This window comes from Schistocerca nitens, chromosome 4 (genome assembly GCF_023898315.1).
Source record: "Schistocerca nitens isolate TAMUIC-IGC-003100 chromosome 4, iqSchNite1.1, whole genome shotgun sequence".
Classification (NCBI taxonomy): Eukaryota; Metazoa; Arthropoda; class Insecta; order Orthoptera; family Acrididae; genus Schistocerca; species Schistocerca nitens.
In genome coordinates this window covers 263,731,546-263,749,501 of record NC_064617.1, presented here as the reverse complement: position 1 = coordinate 263,749,501, position 17,956 = coordinate 263,731,546, and the positions used below count along the sequence as shown (strand labels likewise).

The following is a 17,956-nucleotide window of genomic DNA, read 5'->3' as shown; positions in this document are numbered from 1 at the left end:
TCATTGGCCATTTTTTTCTGTTGTAGGGTGGGGAAAAGTAAGTTAGCTTCCCTATTAGCAGAAACTGTAAGGGGGTCCACAGTCACACAAGGGGTGATCTCTGTGGTTAATGGGTCCAGGCAGACAGGTTTTTTAGGTTAAAGCCAAAGTCCAGACAGATGACAATCAAGATAAATAGAATAAAAGAAACTTCACGTACTGTTAATTGGGGTAAAGCTAAGGGCAGTATCATCATACTTCATCAAAATATCAGGTGAATTAAAAATAAAGTAGATGAGCTATCAGTGTGTTTAGATGATCTCAAAAATAAGAATGAGATTGATATAATCTGTCTGTCTGAACACCATGGAACTGTGGGCATGGATAGTGTCAGTATAAGTGGGTATAATTTAGTACCTTACACTTGTAGATCTAGGATGGATAAAGGAGGAGTTGCCATTTTCATAAAACAAAAGTATAAATGCAAAACTGTAGAAGTAAGCAAATTTTGTGTTGAATGCACTTTGAGGTTTGTGCATGTGAACTTCAGCTAGATAATGTAGTATTGATATTAGCAACAGTGTACATGTCCCCATTAGGAGACTGGGAGCTGTTCATCAAAAAGTTTGACTACCTATTATGCTGTCTGTCGGACAAAAGGAAGTTATTAATCTGTGGTGACAGCACTTCAGAGAAAGCTTAAGAAATGTTAATTGGGGAGATGTATATAATGAGCCAAATGCTAATGATAAGTGCAACATATTTCTTGATAAATTTATATCCCTCTTGGAACATTCTTTCCCAAAGAAAATTACTAAGTGTAACACCACGCACTTTTCAAAGAAACCTTGGATTACTACAGGTATTAAAGTGTCTTCAGAAAGAAAAAGAAAACTGTATGAGACAGCAAGAACTAGCAAAGATCCAGAAGTAGTCTTACACTATAAAAATTATAGTAACATACTGAGAAAAGTTGTAAGGAAATCAAGAAATATGGATGTTGGAGAAGAAATTAACAACTCTGGCAATAAAATCAAATCAATATGGAATGTTGTTAGAAGGGAGATACGAAAAGTAACCACTGGGGTAGGTAGTATTACTGTTAAAGAGAACGAGACCATCATAACCAACAGTACACAAGTAGCTAATGTATTTAACAATCGTTCCTTAAGTGTAGGAGAAAAAATTGGTGAGAACAGTTCAAAAGAACAAGCTAGGCTACATGGAAGAGTCTGTTTTACAAAAATTTTGTCAGATTAAGTTTCACCTAACAACCTCTTGTGAAATAAATAAAATTATTAAATCTCTGGAAAATAAATGTTCTGTTCAAGTAGAGGACATCTCTAATAAGATATTGAAACAATGTGGAGCAATTACAGCTGATGTTCTGAGTCACATATATAATGAATCACTAACTCAAGGTATTTTCCCAGACAGGTTAAAATATGCCATTGTCAGGCCTCTCTACAAAAAGGGGGACACCACAGATGTCAATAATTATCAGCCAGTATCCTTGCTTACAGCATTCTCAAAAATCTTCGAGAAAGTAATGTACTCAAGAGTGGTTAGCCACCTCAATAGTAATGGGATGCTTAGTAAATCACAGTACAGATTTCAAAAATGCTGTTCCATAGAGACAGCAATATACAGTTTCACTGTCCACATAATAGAGTCTTTAAATAGTAGAATGTCACCAATAGGAATTTTCTGTCCAAAGCATTTCATTGTGTGAACCATGACATTATGTTACAGAAAGTACAATTCAATGGTATAAATGGAATAGCATATGAGTGGTTTAAGTCATATGTACAGAACAGGAAGCAAATAGTTTCCTCATATGGGTCAAGTGATTTAAGTTCACCACTTCATCTAACTGGGGTGAAATTACTGTAGGTGTTCCACAGGATTCAATCATGGATCCCCTTCTGTTCTTGATATATGTGAACGACTTCCCTTCCTATCTGAAACAGGAAGCTGAACTGACACTGTTTGCTGATGATATGCTTGTATCATTATTAATCCAGTAAAAGAAAGTCCAACTGAAAATGATACAAATAATGTCTTTGGAAAGTCATTAATTGGTTTTCTGCAAATGGGCTTGCTCTAAACTTTGAAAAAACACAGTACATCCAATTTTCTGCTGCAAAAACTACAGTTCCTTCAATAAATATAACACATCAACAGAAGTCAGTAGACAGGGTAGAGCATACTAAGTTTTTTGGTGTACATATAGATGAGAATCTTAATTGGAAAATTCATATGTTTGATCTCCTAAAGTGACTAGGTTCAGCAACTTCTGCAATCAGAATAATTGCCAATTCTGAGGATACAAAAATTAGTAAGCTAACATACTTTGCATACTTTCACTCTCTGATGTCATGCAGAATAATATTTTGGGGTAACTCAACATTTAGACAAAAAGTATTCACTGCTCAAAAGAAAGTGGTTAGAGTAATGTGTGGGGTTCATAGTCACACATCTTGTAGGCATCTTTTTAAAATATTGGGAATTCTTACAACAGCCTCACACTACATCCACTCACAAATGAAATTTGTTCTCAACAACATGGACTAGTTTAAAAACAACAGTGACATTCATGATTATAATACCAGAAAAAAGAAAGACTTACACTATCCTTTGCTCAACCTATCTTTGACACAGAAAGGGGTAAAACATGCTGCTATAAAATTTTTTGACAAATTACCAAATGAAATAAGATGTCTGACAGACAGCAGTAATAGCTTCAAAAATAAATTGAAATTGTATCTCCTTGGCAACTCCTTCTATACCATAGATGAATTCTTCAATAGGAATAAATAAATCTATAAATATAGTATATGCATTTTGTGCCATTTAAGGGAATGGGGTAAATAATAAAAATATTAATCTTTAACTCTGTATTGTAATTTATATATATTAAAAAAAATTTTGTTTCATATGTGCATTTCTTGTGCACTTGACACGTTTCACATCATAATGGCTACCATACCGTGCGATTGATCAATGGAACACGCAACCAACTAACTAACTAACTCTTCTGTAGATATGAATGTATTCCTGTATGTAACTGTTTAGAAGAGGGGATATGTTATTGTTTTTCCTGTATTTGAGTAATTCTCATTTCCCCGCACTTGATATTTTGACCCCTGTTGTTATCCATAGCTTTGCTTTTTTAGTTGTGCCTCTTATTTCTTGTGTTTTGAGAGGGAATGCAATTTCAAAGTAATCAATGAAGATGCTAGAGAATTTCTCAAACTTTTGTTGGTGCTATCTATTTGCAAAACTTCTTCCCACCTTTCTCCTGATAACAGGGAGTTGAATGTTTCTATATTGTATGTATTAAACTGTCTTGCTGTATAGTTCTTTTATAGTTCTGGTTGGGCAGTAACTGACTTTGGATGGTGACAACTTGAGCTTCGTGATCACTAAGGCTTGTACTTACATATTTTGCAGTACAATTTATATTCACAAATATTTGATCCAAGGCAGTAGCAGTAGCTTTTGTGCTTCTTGTGGGGATTGTTATAGTCTGTTTTAAGTTGAAACTATCGAAATATTCTTCTATTAGGGAATAGGGAAACAATAGGAAGGACTGGACCCCTTTTGTTTTATGTAACAATCATATCAACAAATTCCTTTAAAACAACAATATTTTAATCCTGATTACTAATAGAATAGTAAGTCACAGGAATTCAGTGAATCTGCTACCAATGTCTTCTTATGAAACAAAGTCTATCTCATATATAAGAAAATTTTAAAACCACTAACAATTATGCACCTGACGGTTTAAATTAAGGCACACAATATTTCTGACTAGTGTTTGGACACTGAGAACTGAAGTTCTCAAAAACATTTACCTAAATAACAATCTGCCAGAGATGCACCCAATAAATAGTAGGATGAAGTTAATACAAAGGCACTTGTTTCACACTCAAGAGTCAATCAATATCACTAAGGCTTACTAAGGCTTCAAACTTCGGCTCCAAGGCCCAGTAACACAATTGGTCAGTGCAAAGTCTTACTAAGAGTTGCACAGCAACAACCTTTACAGTTGTATGTTGCTCTTGAGACAAGGTTTAATAAATATCATACATACCCAAGTAAACATAATTAGCACCAGAATTAATTAGTGAGGAGTGACACCAGGTCGCTCGAAGGCAGAAAGAAAACTTAACTTGGAGAAGCCAAGACGGAAGGTGGAAGGCGACAGTTCGTACAAGGCCCACTTCTCGAGCTTCGACCCGGAGTCACCTCCCACTACCCAGGATTTCTCTGCCCCAGTACCCATAGGTGGAAAGGTAGCACTTACTCCAAAACACCAGCCAGCCGGCTGTAACATTTAACATGTCCTTGGCGAGAGTCTCCAGTTAACTCCTCCAGCAAAGATAAGGCAACCAAGACTCAGTACACGCCACAAGCAAAGATATGAGCATGAAGGCGAGGTACTTGCAAATATGCTGGCACACCAGCAAAACGTCATGGCTCAAGTATGTGTGAGATTGAGCAATAGTTCTTTTCTTTTGCTGGTTCCAAGAAAATCAATGTTGAAGTCCCCACAAAACACTATTGTTTGTTGTCTAGATGAAGCCTATTTAGCACATATTCAAGGTTATTTAGAAATGAGTCAAAATTGCAATTTGGGGAGCAATAAATTTGTGCTATAATTGTATATGCCTCACTGACTTCAATGAGAACCAGCTCAAGGACTCTTTCTGCACTGAGGTGTTGAAACTTATTGATTGATTTATATTTTAATGCATGCTTGATGGAAATTGTGGTACCTCATTTTTATAGCTGTTTCTACAGAAATAATTTGCTACTGTGTAATTTGGTATAGAAAAAGAGTCAATTTGGTCATCATTTAGCCAGTGTTCTGTAATGCAAAGAACATTAATAAAGTTGAGTTCTGTATGAAGTAAGATCCCTACATCTAAAACTTTCTTTGTTATTGACTGTATATTTTGATGCCAAACACAAAGATGTTTGTTGCTGTAATTTATTTGATTGCCAGTAATGGGATTTACATCAACATTTGAGATTCCTAAGGGCACTTTTAGTATATCACTGACCTCATTCTTGCTTGGTAAGGATCTGTCATTAAAAAACCATCTGTGTGGGAATCTGGAGGTTTCTTCTGCATTGATGGAGTCTGCTTCTTTCCTTCCAATGTGCTGTGCACCACTTCTGCATAACAGGGAGACGACTGCTGTTTTGGCAAACAGGGAAGATGTGATGATTTATCAGTTTTCTTTGATGCTGTATGTCTTATCTCCGATTTCTTGACAATGCATGTGTTTATTTTTTCCACAGCAAGCTGCTTTCCTAGCCCATGACATGACAGGACATGAGCACATAGAATGTACCACTTCATTTTTAGGTTGCTATAGCAGTTCACATCATACACAAAATAGCCTTTCTATAAAAGCTTCCAGGCCAAATAAACAACTTGATTTAGGAATTGCACAAAATAATAAAATTTGAGCAAACAATATTATGAAAAGAAAAGTTGTTACTCACCATATAGCAGAGATGCTGAGTCACACAGATGAATAACAAAGAGACTGTCACAATATAAGCTTTTGGCCATCAGGGCCTTTACACATGACTGCAGCCTCTGCCAGCTGAAGCCACACTCAGCCGACCAACCTGGGTGGCACAGTGGTTATCACACTGGACTCACAATTTGGAGGACAACAGTTCAAACCCATCTTCGGCCATCCTGATTTAGGTTTTCCATTATTTCCCTAAATTGTTTCAGGAAAATGCCAGGATGGATTCTTTGATAGGGTATGGCTGATTGTCTTCCCAATCCTTCCCCAATCTGAGCTTGTGCTTCATCTCTAATGACCTTGTTGTCGACGGGATGTTAAACACTAATCTCCTCCTCCACACTCAGCTGATTTCAGCTGCCAGAGGCTGCAGTCATGTGTGTGAGTTGTATTTGTATGTATGTGTGTGTGTGTGTGCATTTGTTGTGCCTATCTGCAACTCAGTGTCTCTGCTAAATGAAGAGTAGCAACTTTCCTTTTCGTAATATTGTTACATTCCATACTGGATTTTCCATTGACTAAAATCTGAACAAATTATTAATTATACAGAATTCCTTGCGTGTACTCCTGTCCCCAAAAATCAAAAGGAGTAATACCATTTAAGGTTTCCAATGTAACTGAAAATTTGTGAATATTTGCCATAATTGAACAAAAGGGGAAGTCTATTGTCAACTTATTTATTTATTTTTAATGGAAATTCTCCATGCATTTGTAGTTATGAGTATGCACCAAAATATCCATGTGAATTTAAACAAAGTCCTAACGTCAGTGACTGAAAACAAATTAGCACTCAAGCCTGCATCTGCTACTGTCATGGCCAATGACATAGCCAAGTTGTCAAAATATTTAAAACTCCTTCTTAGAAAGGTATCTCCATGAGACAATCAGTGTTTCTTAATCACAGGTCAGCTGAGACATGGCAGGAATGCCCTCTCAAAACACCTGTAAATCTGCTTCTGATTGGTTTCTTAATCAGTGATTATTTGATAACAGGTATAAAAATAAAAACTAATTACAGTAAAAAATTATCCAGGGGACACTTTAACCAAAGCTGACTTTGCATCTATTTTACCTTTAAAAAATTGACTTGTCAGTGTATAAGCTTTAAAATGGTTCCAGTTTCATTTATTTCATCTATAAATGATTTTATTCTTTAAATGTATCTCTTTTATTCTTCAGATGGGAGTGGTATGCTTCCGAGTAGCCCAGTTGGATGATTATGAGTCTGTTACTGAAGATCAACTGACACAGCTGCTGTTGGCTCTAATTAATATATCAGGGAAAGTTAGTGGAACACCAGTTTACGTACAGAGTTTCTTTTCAATCAGACTTTGTATATGCTACGACAATGTTACAGAAGAACAAATAGGTAAGTTTCAAGTATACTTTTGATTAACTTTGTGTGTATTGATGCTCTGCTGAGCTGTAATTAATGTATGCAGGCATGAGTGCATGCGCGCACACACACACGTACACACACACACACACACACACACACACACACACACACACACACACACACACACACACACACACATTTGCATTTTGTAAAGCTTGTTCCTTGTTCCAAAAAGTAAGGGAAGGCACTGGATTCAGATGTCCATTGTTTGACAGCTACAGTCCTTAAATAGGGTGCCTCATGATGTTTTGTCACAAAACTGAACTGGCTGACACTTCACTTCAGGATAGATGTCAACTGTCAAATGAATGCCTATGTATAAAGTCTCCAGGAATAATGAATTTAGGAATATACTTCAGCCCCTTATCTATCGTACCTGTAGGGACTGTGAATCAGCGCCACAGTGAGGTGATCTTAGGTACATGGCAGAGCTGTCAGAGCTGCCATCCTCCCCCTCCCACTTCACCCTAATAAATACTTCCTACATTTTACTTTATAATTTTGTAAAGGAATTTAATAAACAAGATAACTGTTGAAAAATATTACTAAATGAACTAACAACAATGTGGAAAGAATAGTTACCTGCTGACCATATAGAGGAGGCAATGAACTGCAGACAGGCACAATGACAAAGACTGATAAAATATTAAATCTGTAGACAAAGTACTTCATCCTGATTAGAAAACACACGTACATGTACACAAGCACAACACATACACACATAGCTACTGTGTAAGGACAGTAGAATCCGACTGTGACTGCATCTGACAGAGCAGCAGTCTGTTGGAATCGATGGTGAGCTTAGGAGGCGGCATGAGATTGGGGGGGCGGGGGGGGGGGGGGGGGGGAGGGCAGTTGTAGTTGGGTGTGGGTGGAGAAGATGCTTTCTGAGCATGCAGGGACTTGGTAGGGTGGTAGGGACAGGAGAGAGCTGTTAGGTGCAGTGACTATCAACTGGATGGGGGTGGGGAATAACAGGGCAGAGAGAGGAGAGAAGTAGAGAACGGGAAAGGTCTAGTTGGTTCATTAGTAGGATACAAGTATGGTGGCATGTCCAGGGGTAAGAAATACAAGGAGCAGGAAACGTGTAATTCTTAAGGATTTTTGGTACCCAGCCTCGGCAAGGAACAGCCGGTAACATTGGGAAACATAAGTACAAACTCCTCTCAATCTCAATCTAATTTCAATAATTTAAAAATAATGAACCTTAACATACAATGCATTAAAAATAAAATATTAGAACTTGAGATTGCAGCTAGTGAAGTTAGTATAGATTGTATTTGCATTCAAGAACATTGGTGCACGAGTTATGAACTAGAAAATATTTGCATTTCCCCATACGAATTAGTAAGTCATTATTGCAGGAAGGAAACAAGACATGGTGGTGTTTGCATTTATGTAAAACCTGGAGTAAAGGTTAAAAATATGACTGTAACTGAATCCTTGAGTGAAGAAAAACATTTTGAGGCTGCAGCAATACAGTTGAATATGCAAAAGAATAAATTAATAATTGTGTCAGTGTACAGATCACCATGTGGTGATCCTGAAATTTTTAGAAATAAGTTAGAGGCATTGCTCAAAATATTACATCATCAAAAATTAACAGTAATTATAAGTGGAGATTTTAATGTCAACTTATTGACTGAAGGTGCATCCAAAGATCAATTCCTGAATGTTTTACAGATCTTCAATTTGTATCCACATATAACTAACCCTACAAGAGTAACAAACTCTTCAAAAAGTCTCATAGATAATATCTTCACAAATATACACTCCTGGAAATGGAAAAAAGAACACATTGACACCGGTGTGTCAGACCCACCATACTTGCTCTGGACACTGCGAGAGGGCTGTACAAGCAATGATCACACGCACGGCACAGCGGACACACCAGGAACCGCGGTGTTGGCCGTCGAATGGCGCTAGCTGCGCAGCATTTGTGCACCGCCGCCATCAGTGTCAGCCAGTTTGCCGTGGCATACGGAGCTCCATCGCAGTCTTTAACACTGGTAGCATGCCGCGACAGCGTGGACGTGAACCGTATGTGCAGTTGACGGACTTTGAGCGAGGGCGTATAGTGGGCATGCGGGAGGCCGGGTGGACGTACCGCCGAATTGCTCAACACGTGGGGCGTGAGGTCTCCACAGTACATCGATGTTGTCGCCAGTGGTCGGCGGAAGGTGCACGTGCCTGTCGACCTGGGACCGGACCGCAGCGACGCACGGATGCACGCCAAGACCGTAGGATCCTACGCAGTGCCGTAGGGGACCGCACCGCCACTTCCCAGCAAATTAGGGACACTGTTGCTCCTGGGGTATCGGCGAGGACCATTCGCAACCGTCTCCATGAAGCTGGGCTACGGTCCCGCACACCGTTAGGCCGTCTTCCGCTCACGCCCCAACATCGTGCAGCCTGCCTCCAGTGGTGTCGCGACAGGCGTGAATGGAGGGACGAATGGAGACGTGTCGTCTTCAGCGATGAGAGTCGCTTCTGCCTTGGTGCCAATGATGGTCGTATGCGTGTTTGGCACCATGCAGGTGAGCGCCACAATCAGGACTGCATACGACCGAGGCACACAGGGCCAACACCCGGCATCATGGTGTGGGGAGCGATCTCCTACACTGGCCGTACACCACTGGTGATCGTCGAGGGGACACTGAATAGTGCACGGTACATCCAAACCGTCATCGAACCCATCGTTCTACCATTCCTAGACCGGCAAGGGAACTTGCTGTTCCAACAGGACAATGCACGTCCGCATGTATCCCGTGCCACCCAACGTGCTCTAGAAGGTGTAAGTCAACTACCCTGGCCAGCAAGATCTCCGGATCTGTCCCCCATTGAGCATGTTTGGGACTGGATGAAGCGTCGTCTCACGCGGTCTGCACGTCCAGCACGAACGCTGGTCCAACTGAGGCGCCAGGTGGAAATGGCATGGCAAGCCGTTCCACAGGACTACATCCAGCATCTCTACGATCGTCTCCATGGGAGAATAGCAGCCTGCATTGCTGCGAAAGGTGGATATACACTGTACTAGTGCCGACATTGTGCATGCTCTGTTGCCTGTGTCTATGTGCCTGTGGTTCTGTCAGTGTGATCATGTGATGTATCTGACCCCAGGAGTGTGTCAATAAAGTTTCCCCTTCCTGGGACAATGAATTCACGGTGTTCTTATTTCAATTTCCAGGAGTGTAGATGCCATAGATATAGATGTAATAAATGTTGACCTAGGAATATCTGATCACAATGCACTCATCCTTAAATTTCCCATAGCCCCTGTGACCAAAAATAGTTCATACCAAATGTACAAAAGAACCTTCTCCACAAATAGTTGCAGTCACTTCATAAATACACTAACTAACCAATCATGGGCAGAAGTACTGTTACAAACTAGCACAAACACTGCATATAATGTTTTTTCTTCCCTGTTTATGTTGACTTTTGAAATGTGTTTTCCTAAGAAACTTGTCAAAACATGCTAACTCCTGGATCACAACAGATATTAGAAATTCCTCCAGGGCCATGAAAATGCTTAACTATAGACTGAAAAGTTGGACTGACCCCAAGTTTGAAGAACATGTAACAAATTACAAAAGCAAAATTACTAAGTAATGATAAATTAATAAGAAAATCAGGTAATAAATCAAAAACTATTTGTGAAATTGTGAAAAGGGAAACAGTTAAGGGCCTCAAGGATCAGGAAATAGTACTCAAAAATAGTGAAAATATTGAATTAAAAGATGAAACTCTGGCAAATTACATTAATAATTACTTTTTAAGTGTACCAGTGTCATTAAGTAAAAAATTTACTAAACATGAGAAATTAACAGCCCCAAAAGTAGACATTAGTATGTTGTTAACTCCCACAAATGATAATGAAATTGTGGGAGTGACTAATCTATAGTCAACAAGACACTGAGAGATTCTCTTTGCGAGCGGGGTTCTTTGGAGGACCCAACCAGTGTTCGTTTCCTGCGTTAACGTATGTATCTATTGTGTTTGTGCGGTACAATAAAGGTGGTCGTTCACAGCATAAATTCCACACAAGTGATTTCTTTTATGTAGTGAAATTATTCCTACATCAGTGGTGATCCGCGACGTCTCGTATCGAAATGGTGTCTGCACAGAACCTCTTCTGCGACATTGACGGTGTCATCCAAAATATCAAGAAGGAGCTCGACACGGACGCCTACATCTCAAACCGACTTCGCCCACGATGTTACGTTCCCAACCGCGCCGCGTGTGCCGGCGGGTCCCGCGCCGCCGCCACAGGATATTGTCTCGCAAAACCAGCCCGCAGGACAGAAAGAAGGATCCGTTATTGTATGATTATATGATAGCGGACGCGACCGAAGATTTCCGATCTCTCCACGATGCCATCGATCAGCTGACCGCCTAGCTGCAGCGGCTAGAGCCACGCGACGTTGCGGCGGCTGACACACACACGCGTCGTCGCCAGCCGACGCGCCCGCCGCGTCACGCAAACAACGGTACCGGTTATTGCTGGTTCCACCAGCACTTCGGCGCGCAAGCTATAAAGTGTAAGGTGCCGTGCTCGCACCCAAACGCATCCCACGGCCTGCTTTAGGCGCAGCCAACCGTGACAACAAGCAACTGCGCCTAAACTCACGGACGCATGGAAGGAGAACACCCCCATTTCAGCACGAGCCTACGTTATGCGGATCGACGTCTCCCACAGCTGTAAGGTACACTGCTTCACAAAGACTTTTCGTTCCTGATCGCTCTACAGGATGGATGTTCTTGGTTGACACTGGCTCAGATGTCAGCACTCTGCCTGTAAATTTCTTCCCTTCAGACAAATGCACTGAAGAGACCACTTTGAAAGCAGTCAACGATTCAGTCATCCACACATATGGACAGAAAACACTGCCAGTGGACATAGCGCTACCAGGAAAATGCAACTGGACCTTCGTTATGGCCGATATCGACTAACCTATACTAGGTGCTGATTTCCTGGCAAAACATGCATTGTCCGTGTATGTACACAAGTCACAACTCGTCCATTCTGCCAATCGATGGGTTATTCCGGGAATACAAGGACATCCGACCTCTCATGCATGCCAAAGGGTAGATAACCTCAGTGCACCGACCTGGGAGGACACCATAGATGGCTCAAATGACATCAAAACAGTTGATGACGCAACAACGGGCTCCTGCTGTTTCAACCACAAAGGCGACACCCAAACCACAACAGGGAACAAGAAAGAGCAGAGCGAATAATGAGACAGTGCACCACATCCGTACGACTCCAGACCCACCAGTCTCCTCACATGTTTGCAGGCTTGCACCTGATCACTTGCGGGAAACCAAGGCCATTTTCAACGAGATGCTACAGGAAGGAACTATACAGCCATCCAACAGTCCGTGGTCCTCTCCTCTGCATCTCGCCCATAAAAAGAATGGGTCATGGCGCCCGTGCGGTGATTATCGAGCTTTGAACGCCCGAACTGTTCCAGACAGATACCCTGTGCCAAATATACAGGATTTCACCCATTCACTGGCCGGGGCAACCATATTCAGTGTTTTGGATTGCCGTAAGGCTTATAATCAGATCCCAATGGCAGAGCAGGACATACCAAAGACTGCAGTGACAACCCCATTCGGGCTGTTTGAATTTTTGGTGATGCCATTTGGACTGAAAAATGCTGCCCAGACATGGCAACGGTTCCTAGACAGCGTGCTAAGAGGACTACCATATTGTTTCGCCTATTTAGACGATATTCTGGTGTTTTTGGGGAATGTTTCTGACCATCAGAAACACGTAAGCGAGGTGCAAAGCAGGCTTAGTGCTCATGGAATAACACTTAACAAGGACAAGTGTGTGTTGAGGGAACCCGTGGTAACCTTCCTGGGTTATAAAGTGTCAGCTCAGGTCATTTCCCCACTGCCAGAGAAGCTGGAGTTGTTGCGTACCCTACCACGGCCTCAAAACTACCACGATCTCCTACGATTCCTAGGGATGATAAATTTCTATCGCCGCCACCTCCCTGGAACAGCAGCAATCCAGACGCCACTGAACAATGCCTTGGCCGGACACAACGAAATTGGCAAGCGCCCACTCCCATGGACACCCGAGATGGACTCAGCTTTCAAGGCACTGCAAAACAGCCTTCACAATGCAGTGGGGCTTGCACACCCTGCACCAGGAGCTCAGCTAGCCCTAGTAGTGGACGAAAGCCAAGTTTCAATCGGTGCAGCACTGCACCAGAGAGTGAAGGGTCATTGGCAGCCACTAAGTTTTTTCTCACAAAAACTACAGATGAGTCAAACTCGTTGGAGTGCATATGACAGGGAACTCCTCGCAATGTATAAAAGCGTCAGGCACTTCCGTCCCTTCGTTGAGGGCAGGCAATTCACCATATACACCGACCAAGAAGTGGATAGTTCCTGTGAATTATTATGGGTGGAGGTTACACTCAACAACCGAGCTAGGTTAATAATTGGCTCCTTTTACCGACCTCCCGACTCAGCAGCATTAGTGGCAGAACAACTGAGAGAAAATTTGGAATACATTTCACATAAATTTTCTCAGCATGTTTTAGTCTTAGGTGGAGATTTCAATTTACCAGATATAGACTGGGACACTCAGATGTTTAGGACGGGTGGTAGGGACAGAGCATTGAGTGACATTATACTGAGTGCACTATCCGAAAATTACTTCGAGCAATTAAACAGAGAACCGACTCGTGGAGATAACATCTTGGACCTACTGATAACAAACAGACCCGAACATTTCGACTCTGTATGTGCAGAACAGGGAATCAGTGATCATAAGGCCGTTGCAGCATCCCTGAATATGGAAGTTAATAGGAATATAAAAAAAAAGGAAGGAAGGTTTATCTGTTTAGCAAGAGTAATAGAAGGCAGATTTCAGACTACCTAACAGATCAAAACGCAAATTTCTGTTCCGACACTGACAATGTTGAGTGTTTATGGAAAAAGTTCAAGGCAATCGTAAAATGCGTTTTAGACAGGTACGTGCCGAGTAAAACTGTGAGGGACGGGAAAAACCCACCGTGGTACAACAACAAAGTTAGGAAACTACTGCGAAAGCAAAGAGAGCTTCACTCCAAGTTTAAACGCAGCCAAAACCTCTCAGACAAACAGTAGCTAAATGATGTCAAAGTTAGCCTAAGGAGGGCTATGCGTGAAGCGTTCAGTGAATTCGAAAGTAAAATTCTATGTACCGACTTGACAGAAAATCCTAGGAAGTTCTGGTCTTACGTTAAATCAGTAAGTGGCTCGAAACAGCATATCCAGACACTCCGGGATGATGATGGCATTGAAACAGAGGATGACACGCGTAAAGCTGAAATACTAAACACCTTTTTCCAAAGCTGTTTCACAGAGGAAGACCGCACTGCAGTTCCTTCTCTAAATCCTCGCACAAACGAAAAAATGGCTGACATCGATATAAGTGTCCAAGGAATAGAAAAGCAACTGGAATCACTCAACAGAGGAAAGTCCACTGGACCTGACGGGATACCAATTCGATTCTACACAGAGTACGCGAAAGAACTTGCCCCCCTTCTAATAGCCGTGTACCGCAAGTCTCTAGAGGAACGGAGGGTTCTAAATGATTGGAAAAGAGCACAGGTAGTCCCAGTCTTCAAGAAGGGTCGTCGAGCAGATGCGCAAAACTATAGACCTATATCTCTGACGTCGATCTGTTGTAGAATTTGAGAACATGTTTTTTGCTCGAGTATCATGTCGTTTTTGGAAACCCAGAATCTACTATGTAGGAATCAACATGGATTCCGTAAACAGCGATCGTGTGAGACCCAACTCGCTTTATTTGTTCATGAGACCCAGAAAATATTAGATACAGGCTCCCAGGTAGATGCTATTTTTCTTGACTTCCGGAAGGCGTTTGACAGTTCCGCACTGTCGCCTGATAAACAAAGTAAGAGCCTACGGAATATCAGACCAGCTGTGTGGATGGATTGAAGAGTTTTTAGCAAACAGAACACAGCATGTTATTATCAATGGAGAGACGTCTACAGACGTTAAAGTAACCTCTGGCGTGCCACAGGGGAGTGTTATGGGACCATTGCTTTTCACAATATATATAAATGACCTAGTAGATAGTGTCGGAAGTTGCATGCGGCTTTTCGCGGATGGTGCTGTAGTATACAGAGAAGTTGCAGCATTAGAAAATTGTAGCGAAATGCAAGAAGATCTGCAGCGGATAGGCACTTGGTGCAGGGAGTGGCAACTGTCCCTTAACTTAGACAAAAGTAATGTATTGCGAATACATAGAAAGAAGGATCCTTTATTGTACGATTATATGATAGCGGAACAAACACTGGTAGCAGTTACTTCTATAAAATATCTGGGAGTATGCGTGCGGAACGATTTGAAGTGGAATGATCATATAAAATTAATTGTTGGTAAGGCGGGTACCAGGTTGAGATTCATTGGGAGAGTGCTTAGAAAATGTAGTCCATCAACAAAGGAGGAGGCTTACAAAACACTCGTTCGACCTATACTTGAGTATTGCTCATCAGTGTGGGATCCGTACCAGATCGGGTTGACGGAGGAGGTAGAGAAGATCCAAAGAAGAGCGGCGCGTTTCGTCACAGGGTTATTTGGTAACCATGATAGCGTTACGGAGATGTTTAATAAACTCAAGTGGCAGACTCTCCAAGAGAGGCGCTCTGCATCGCGGTGTAGCTTGCTTGCCAGGTTTCGAGAGGGTGCATTTCTGGATGAGGTATCGAATATATTGCTTCCCCCTACTTATACCTCCCGAGGAGATCACGAATGTAAAATTAGAGAGATTAGAGCGCGCACGGAGGCTTTCAGACAGTCGTTCTTCCCGCGAACCATACGCGACTGGAACAGGAAAGGGAGGTAATGACAGTGGCACGTAAAGTGCCCTCCGCCACACACCGTTGGGTGGCTTGCGGAGTATAAATGTAGATGTAGATGTAGACCATAAACCTCTCGTGGCAGCTTTCTACAAAGTCAGCGATTCATGTTCCCCCCGGCAGGCCCGCCATATAGAGTTTATATGCCAGTTTTCAACAGACGTGCATCACATGCATGGTGCCGACAACATTGTGGCAGACTATTTCTCACGTATTAATGGGATAAGTCCAATGTTGGATTATTCTGAATTGACAAGGGCTCAAGCTTCAGATGCGCAGCTGCAGTCCTTATTGGTGGACCTGTCCACTGGCCTACGTTTACAACTTGTGGACGTCCCCTGCAGCCCCTATAAGGTATGGTGCGACACCTCCATGGTTAGACCACGCCCATACATCACTCCCAGTTCCGACGAAAGGTATTCGACAGCATTCACAACCTGGCACACCCGGGAGCCAATGCCTCAGTGAAATTAGTGACGGACCGTTTTGTGTGGCCTTCAATCAAGAAAGATACACGGGAGTGGGCCCGCAGCTGCTATCAGTGTCCACGTAGCAAAGTGGGATGCCATGTTCACGCTCCAGTAGGACAATTCCCAAACCCAACGGCACGTTTTGGGCATGTACACATTGCCTTGGTCGGACCCCTCCCCCCTTCAGAAGGTTACAGGTACTTGTTTGCGGCGATGGATCGTTGGACACAGTGGGCAGAGGCTACACCAATTCGGGACATTTCTGCAGAGACTACTGCATGGGCATTCTTGGAAACTTGGGTGGCTTGTTTTGGATGCCCATTTTTCGTTACCACCGACCAAGGACGCCAGTTCGAGTCGACACTGTTCCAACAACTGTCAAAACTCTGCGGCTACCAACGGAACTGTACCACTAGCTACCACCTGGCCCGCAACGGTTTGGTGGAAAGGTGGCACCAGACTTTAAAGGCTGCCCTGATGTGCCATGAGGACTCATGGACTCAAGCGTTGCCATTGGTTTTGTTGAGGTTACGGACCGCATTAAAAACAGACATCAATTGTTCCTCGGCAGAGTTGGTATATGGAAAACCACTCCGTGTTCCAGCAGAATTCCTTGCACCAGTTCCTCTCCCAGATGACACACAACTACTCCACCTCTTGCAACAAATGAGGAAGCAGACAGAGACGTTATGTGCAGCCCCGACGTCTCAGCACGGTACGCATCCAGTGTTGATACACAAGTCCCTCTATAGTTGTTCCCACATCATGCTCCGCACAGACCTGGTACGTCATTCGTTACAGCCACCATACACTGGACCATACCAAGCGCTAGGATGGGACACACACACAAAGGATATCCTTCTCCAGGGAAAGTCAACCAAGGTTTCCATTGAGCGAGTGAAACCCGCTTGGACAATGACAGCACCGACTACAGTCTCACAGATGACTTCAGACACAACTTGCAACGAACCCACATCTTCCACAGAACCAGACAGCTGTGACCCACAGGAGCCCCACACCAGGGGACCTAATGCAGCAATGGAATCATCAAGCAGCACCCACACCTGCACTATCCGCACTCGGGCAGGCCGAGAGGTGAAGTTTAAGTACCCCACCATACCGGGTGCTCCGCACTTCAGGGGTGGGGGGCTGTGTGGGAGTGACAAGTCGATAGTCGACAAGACACTGAGAGATTCTCTTTGCGAGTGGGGTTCTTTGGAGGACCCAACCAGTGTTCGTTTCCCGCGTATCTATTGTGTTTGTGCGGTACAATAAAGGTGGTCGTTCACAGTATAAATTCCACACAAGTGTTTTCTTTTATGTAGTGAAATTATTCCTACAAAATATTAAAGGTGATAAAGAGAATAAAATCAAAAATGTCTGCAGGTGTGGATGAAGTGCCTGTGCCAATAATAAAAAAAGTTGCCCAACAAATTATAAAGCCCCTACTACATATTGCCAATTTGTCTTTCAGCGAAGGTGTTTTTTCTGAGAGGTTGAAAATCTCTAAGGTTAGACCTCTGTTTAAAAAAGATCTATACAAGGTAGAAAATTATAGACCAATATCCCTTCCTCAATCATTTTCAAAAATTCTAGAGAAATTAATGAAAACCAGACTCATAAATTACTTAGATGCTCACAAACTTCTAAACTGCAATCAACATGGCT

General features: G+C 42.4%; 1 protein-coding gene across 1 annotated transcript in view; it reads left to right on the top strand.

The window, feature by feature from the left end:
• The window catches only part of LOC126252244 (tyrosine decarboxylase-like), a 59,189-nt gene that overhangs the window by 23,830 nt on the left and 17,403 nt on the right, over positions 1 to 17,956 (top strand). Inside the window, exon 4 of the mRNA XM_049953118.1 lies at positions 6,708 to 6,897. Coding sequence (XP_049809075.1) covers positions 6,708 to 6,897 — 190 coding nt within the window. The remainder of the gene's footprint in view (positions 1 to 6,707; positions 6,898 to 17,956) is intronic.